At 37.3% G+C, this 7,137-nt stretch overlaps 1 protein-coding gene across 1 annotated transcript in view; it reads left to right on the forward strand.

Moving 5' to 3' along the window:
• Window positions 1-2,806: 2,806 nt before the first annotated feature.
• The window catches only part of LOC135223808 (troponin C-like), a 20,772-nt gene continuing 16,441 nt past the window's right edge, over window positions 2,807-7,137 (forward strand). The window contains exon 1 of the mRNA XM_064262633.1: window positions 2,807-3,546. Within this exon, the coding sequence (XP_064118703.1) occupies window positions 3,544-3,546 (3 nt within the window). The 5' untranslated portion in view covers window positions 2,807-3,543. The remainder of the gene's footprint in view (window positions 3,547-7,137) is intronic.

Consider the following 7,137-nt stretch of genomic DNA (forward strand, 5'->3'; position numbering starts at 1 on the left):
AAAAAAAACATTATTTTGATCAAAGAAACACCATTTTGATATATATGTATATATATATAGTATATATATATATATATATTATATATAATGCTATGTAATGAGACTAAAAAGTGTTAGAAAGATGGCACGAATTATGATAGGCTAAGCAACGCTTTTAAATGGCACTATTTTGAAGAAAACGTTACTTTAATACATAAGCACTGTTTTGATTAAAAAAAATACAATCTTTTATTAAAAAATAAACATTTTCTTAATAATAAGACGACTGCCCGCTGTGCTATAAGGCTAAATAACTGCTAGACCGAGCATAGCATGAACTGTAGGCTAAGCAACGCTTCGAAATGATACTATATTGAAAAAAAACACTGTTTAAATAGATAAGAACTATTCTGAATAAAAAGCACCAATTTTATATTTAAAAACTTTTTTGATAAAATCGACAATACCGACCGCTGTGCTACAAGACTGAATAAGTGGTGGACCGAACCTACCAAGAATTGTAGGCTAAGCAACGCTTCGAAATTATACTATATTGAAAAATATATACTACTTTAATAGAAAAGCACTATTCTGAATAAGAAAAACACTAATCTTATATATGAAAACTCTTTTTTGATAAAATCGACGACAAGGCATATGTCGTAAGCCAAACCCCTTGACTTTGGGCTAAAGAACGCTCCCCCACAAGGCTAAAGAACCCTCCTCCAAGCGGCCTTGTTCAGCTGCTGGGCACCACAAGCAAGCAAGCAAAGTCCGCCGCATACCGTTGATGCTCATTTGAACTATTTGATATATAAATAAAAAAAGTGAGAGAGAAGAGTTATTTGAAAGACAATATCCTTCCCTGTCAACCTGTCAATGTCAATGGGGGCTTCGTCATGTCCACCCTATAGTCATCTTTGGCTTTTGTCCAGCCGGGTCAGGGGGCTGCAGGCCAATCCATCAAGCCTGCAAACGAGAGAGAGAGAGAGAGAGAGAGAGAGAGAAGAGAGAGATCGGTTGGTCAGATGGGGACGAACTGACCCCGATTGCTTCCAACACTTTTTTTTTTTTTCTAGACCGAGGCAGCTACACTTACATCTTCGTGAGTCACTTTAAATAAACTCTACGGTAAATTCCTAAGATATAAATTGCATATTCCTGTTATTCATTTGTTTTTAAAGTTAATAACAAAGGTGGCAAGTTATTTTTGCGATTCAGATGGGGACGAAATGACACCCCTGAATTCTTCCAAGACATTTTTCTTAGGCCGATGCAGCACAATATTTTTTCTCCTTGTTTATTTTCATTTCTGCGATTTACTGAAAACAAAATTTACGTAAATCACCACGATCAAAATTGCATACTCACGTTATTCACCTCTTTGATAGTGAATAACAAAGAAGACAAGCCACATTTGTGATTCAGATGGGGACGAAATGACCACGAGTGCTTCCAACACATTTTTTTTTTTTAGACCGATGCAGCGGTTTCGTGGGCCCACTTGTAATTCACTGTAAATGAATAAACGTAAAATGTTATTCATCTGTTTTATAATAAATAGCAACGATGATAATTTATATCTGCGATTCACGTGGGGACGAAGTGATCTCCACTACTTCAATTGCATGTTTTTATCCTCTTCTTCTTTTTCTGTAAGCCGACGCAGCAGTAGCATAGCATTTTCTCGTGTCTATTTTCATCTCTGCGATTTACTGGAGTCAATATTTACGTAAACTCCTACGATACAATTACGCGTGCATGTTATTCATCTGTTTTATAACAAAATATCAAAGCTTAGACGTCATATACTCTATTCCTCGAAATCAAAATTAGATACAGGTCCAAGTAACTCAGATTGCGCACGCATATTCTCTTGTTATTTTTCTTTTCCCCTCGTAACAAAAGGGGCAAAGAAAATGAGAAGACAGATGAAGAAAGTGTGGATGACGTGGGTGTCATGTCAGCCAGCCCCAATCCCATTTATCCACTTAGCAAAGGGGGGGGGGGGGGTTATTTGACGTCGACAGAAACTATTTCGTAATGAACCGTGACTTCGTTGGGAGTCGAGGTTTTCCATCAGATTCCTCTCCTTATTTTTGAAGTTTTGCAAGGTTACTCTAGATTCTAGACTTATGCTGCTTTTAGCAATTGCTGTTACATTCTTTCCTTGTGCAAGTATCTTGCTGCAGGTTCTGGATAGATATAGTTTTCTGCCGGTAATTTCTGTCTTTCTGTCTAAGAGAACAAGATGTACAGGACAGAGGAAGATGAAGAAAGCTGACTAGAAACAGCTATCCCATATAGAAATGGGAAAGGCTGAAGGCAAAGAAGAAGAAGAAGAATTTCTGTCTTTCTGTGGTATTTTGCATTGGACGGACGCCATTTTTCCTCGACAGAAGACGTCAGAATATATCTCCCCAAAGGCTTCTCGGTAACAGATCGAATATCAGTTTAATTAATCTGAAGGTCTCGGTCTAAGAATCGTATCTGCAAGAAGAAGTTCAAGGAACGAATTCACAAACCAAGTGCAAGAAGTTGAGGTTTTCCTAAACCCAAAAACCTATAGTTTTTTATTCGCTTTACTTTAAGAATGATTAAAAAATGATACAGTTTCATCTCCGAGGAGAAATATCCCATCTCTAAAAATGATCTCGTGTGCGCAATGTGTATTACGAAACACAGTACGTTTATACAGTTGACTGACGGCCAGAGACTCACGGCCGATGATGACGCTGTCCGGTGCCCCCTCCCCGACCACCACCACCCAATTTTGGGTGGCACCACCACCGCCGAAACCATACGTTTGGCAACCTTTGTTTCGTACCAATCTGATTGGCCCGGCCAGTGGTCTTAGCAAGTAACTGGCAGTCCGGTCTTCTTGCAGCATCCATTGGCCGATAAGTTTTATAAGTTTGGTGTTTACCGGGAGGGTCCGACGACTCTCTGTCTCTCTCTCTCTCCCTCTTTCTCTCAGACTCTGTCTCTCAGGAGGAGCCAGCGGGAGAACCAGTACTAGTCCTACTACCGTTTCTTCTTCTTCTTTTTTCTTCCATTTTCTGCTGCTGCTGCTGCTGGTGCGGCGCGGTGGTGGTGGTGGAAACGTGAAGGAATATATATATATCTAGAGAGAGAGTGGTCGGCCTTTAAGACAATCTGAATAATATCGATAAGGGGTCCTCCGTCGTCCTTGCAAATACTTCGAACCCATTTCGTTGCTGCTTATACTGATAGCCATCGTCGAGAGAGCGGCCCATCTCCCTTTGAGTGCTAGGCCTATATAGTAGACCTCCTTCTCCAGTTACTCCAGAGGCCGTCCACCGGATCTCAAAGGGCCCTCTCTTACGTCAAGTGAGATCAAACTAGCTCGCCATCTCTCTCTTTCTCTCTCTCTTTTACACTCTCTGTGTTATTCGGCCAGCCAGCGTAACCGGGAGCTGCAGGCGGTTCGGTGTGGGAGCGACAGAAAAAGGGTGCTCGGAACTGTGATAGCTTTAGGATCTGCCTTCGATCGTGATAGATTGCTGTTCTTGCGTGCGCGCTCCTTGACCCGTCTGATTCAAAATGGTGAGTAGTACTGTTTTCGAATATTTTTAATCTCTCTCTCTCTCTCTCTCTCTCTCTCTCTCTCTCTCTCTCTCTCTCTCTCTCTCTCTCTCTCAGTCGAAAATATCGTTAAAACCCAAAGGAAAAAAAAATGAACTTACATGATATTTCTTCCTCGACTTTTCTCGGTAATGTTAATTTCTCTCTCTCTCTCTCTCTCTCTCTCTCTCTCTCTCTCTCTCTCCTGTGCATTGAAATTACTTGCCAATCAAAGTATCATCACTCCACGTTAAAGATAGCTTGGCTTTTAATATCAATTTCTCAACGAAGGAAAACCTATAATAATAATAATAATAATAATAATAATAATAATAATAATAATAATAATAATAATAATAATAATAATAATAATAGGGAAGAAAATATATTTGTAGATTTTAACAACCTTGGTCCATAAAGGCAGAAATATTGTAAAAATCAGAAAAATAAAACAAGGAAGACATTTGAAGTTAATGGAATACAGGATGTTCTGCTGTCTACAATTGGCTAACGATCTCCAGTAGTACTGCTCTGTAGACATCTTCAGAACGGGAAAGGTTCCTGTACTGATTACTTTCTGCTCTATAAAACGGGATTTTTTAAAAAAGAACTTTTAGTGGAAGAAGCTCAAGATAACTTTCAGTAGAAGAAGTTCAAGAGAACTTTTGGTAGAAGTTCAAGGTATTTTCGATAGAAGTTCAAGAAAACTTTTGACAGAAGTTCAAGAGAACTTTTGGTAGAAGAAGTTCAAGATAACTTTTGGTGGAAGTTCAAGAGAACTTTTGGTGGAAGAAGTTCAAGAGAACTTTTGGTAAAAGAAGCTGAAGAGAACTTTTGGTAGCAGAAGTTCAAGAGAAATTTTGGTGGAAGAAGTTCAAGAGAATTTTTGGTGGTAGAAGTTCAAGAGAATTTCAGGCAGAAGTTCAAGAGAATTTCTGGTATAAGTAGTTCAAGAGAACTTTTGCTATATAAGTTCAAGAGAATTTCGGGCAGAAGACGTTCAAGAGAACTTTTGGAGGCAGAAGTTCAAGAGAATTTCGGGCAGAAGACGTTCAAGAGAACTTTTGGTAGAAGAAATTCAAGAGAACTTTTGGTTTAAGAAGTTGAAAAGAACTTTTGGTCGAAGAAGTTTTAGAAAACTTTTGGTCGAATGTTCGAGAGAACATTTGATGGAAGAAGTTCAAGATAATTTTTGGTAGAAGAAGTTCAAACGAACTTTTGGTGGAAGAAGTTCAAGAGAACTTTTGGTAGAAGTTCAACGGAACTTTTGGTGAAGGCACAAAATCTTTAATAATTGTTTATATAGCTCCTGTTTATAAAGTACACAGTCTCATCTAAAATCTTGCAATGAGAGAGAGAGAGAGAGAGAGAGATAGAGAGAGAGAGAGAGAGAGAGAGAGAGAGAGAGAGTTGAATTAGAGTGAAAGAGAGAGTTATATTACGTGAAATAGTTTTTTCTTTTTTAATTCCCCCTTTTTGTTTCCCTAGGGAAAGTAGCTTATCAGTGACCTTTATCAATGTATCACACTTACACTTATTTGTATTTTAATATTTTAATAAAATATTCATATTTTATCTGTTTATTTATTTATTTGTTGAAATTATTTTTTTTTGTTTTCTAATGACTGACATTTTTCCTTCGTGTATTTCCTGTTATCTTCTGTAACTTCTTTGTAATGACCATCATAATATTCTTTGGAAGCTTGACTTTCAAGTCAGTGGCCCCTTTGGTGGACTTTTTCCATATGAATAGGGTTCATCTTCTGAATAATAATAATAATAATAATAATAATAATAATAATAATAATAATAATAATAATAATAGCAGCTCCCCATTCACTAGCCAATGAAAAGGCAGCGGCACGAAGCCCTCTGCTGCACCGCCACAATATAAGCAGTCGGACTCACCCTCTCACTTCAGTCCTTCACCCACCTCCGCCCAAGAAGATGTCTGAGGTTTATTCAGACGAAACGTCGCGGCCCCACGAAAAGAATAGAAAAGAAATAGAATTTAACATCAATTCTATCTGCAATAAACTCTACGGGATATACCCGAAAATTTGACTACCCCCACTGGAATTTTTTACCAATAAAAATCTAATCGTTTTGACTATTACCTAATTGAGATATGTCAACCTTCGGTGCGTTGCTCACCAGTTTAAACAACAATGAGGAAACAATAATTAGAAAAATAGAGAAGAAAGTTTATAAAAAACTAACACAGCAGAGGGAGCAATTACTTTTGATAAATCATTATTATTATTATTATTATTATTTAGAAGATGAACCCTATTCATATGGAACAAGTCCACCAAAGGGCCACTGACTTAAAATTCAAGCTTCCAAAGAATATTGTGATGTTCATTTGAAAGAAGTAACAAAATGTAATGGGAAATACAGAAAGAAGAGATCAGTTCATAAAAAAAACTAACGTAGCAAATTAGTAAATAAATTCAAATAAACTATTAGAATATATAATTTGAATCGTATTAGGATAGTAATGCATTGCATTTCGCTCTAACTTTGGAAGTCCCACAGTCCAACGGTGTGAGGAGGAACAAGACGCAATCCGACCTCCAGCTTACTTACTCAAAGCACATGCTAACATCTACGGTCAAATAGCGCGTAGTTTCACCAACGAAAACTAAAATAAATACGCTATATTTTGTTAGAAATAATTGGCCTGTACTGTTTAACATGGACATTATTTATTTTTTACATTTACACTAATATATAAATCATAAATATCCTATCCTAAAATTCCTGAATCTTTAACTCAACGCGAAACATCTTTTTCAGATATTTTTAGGCTTTTCCATAGGGCTTTCCGAACCAACTCCCATCCTCCAACAAGAACTACAACAACAGCAAAGTAGTTTGTGGGCTTACTCTCCGAGTAAACGATAAAGGCCCTCTGGAACTTTGCAGAGGTTCGACAGCGAGGAAGCACCTTTATTCCATATTGGTGCTTCAGCTGTTCAGCGAATCTAGTCGCTCTCAGCAGGATAAAGGGAGTCAGTGATCAACTGTCAATGTGAAAGATCTCTATTAAAATAAAACTCATAACTCAGGACTTTGAGGTCACAAAGTTGTACCATTGCAAAAGTGGAATGGAGTATTATAAGACTCGAACCTCAAAGCAAATCAAGCGCTGGGACTTACAAGGATATATTCAACGCTGAAGGGGAAAATTGAGAGTAAAAAATTGTTTATTGGAAGGTGTAAGAGGAGAACCTTTTCTAGTTGCTCTGTACAGCAATTGAAAGGAGAACCTTTTGTAGTCGTGGCAGAGAGAGAATATGAACAGGTTCGGTAATGAGAATGGAAGGGGACGCAGTTAGGGCCCTTAGGGACGCCGCAGAGAACCTTGATTAATGCCTACAGTCTTATAAAAAAAACAAAAAAACAATTAGCAGAGTAATTTACATGACCTCATCATCATATTATGTGATGTGATTGTGAAATCCCAGAGTGATATATATATATATACATGCATACATATATATATATGTATATGTATATGTATATAGATATATATATATATATATATATATATATATATATATATATCTA

This window comes from Macrobrachium nipponense, chromosome 10 (genome assembly GCF_015104395.2).
Source record: "Macrobrachium nipponense isolate FS-2020 chromosome 10, ASM1510439v2, whole genome shotgun sequence".
NCBI classification, from domain to species: domain Eukaryota; kingdom Metazoa; phylum Arthropoda; class Malacostraca; order Decapoda; family Palaemonidae; genus Macrobrachium; species Macrobrachium nipponense.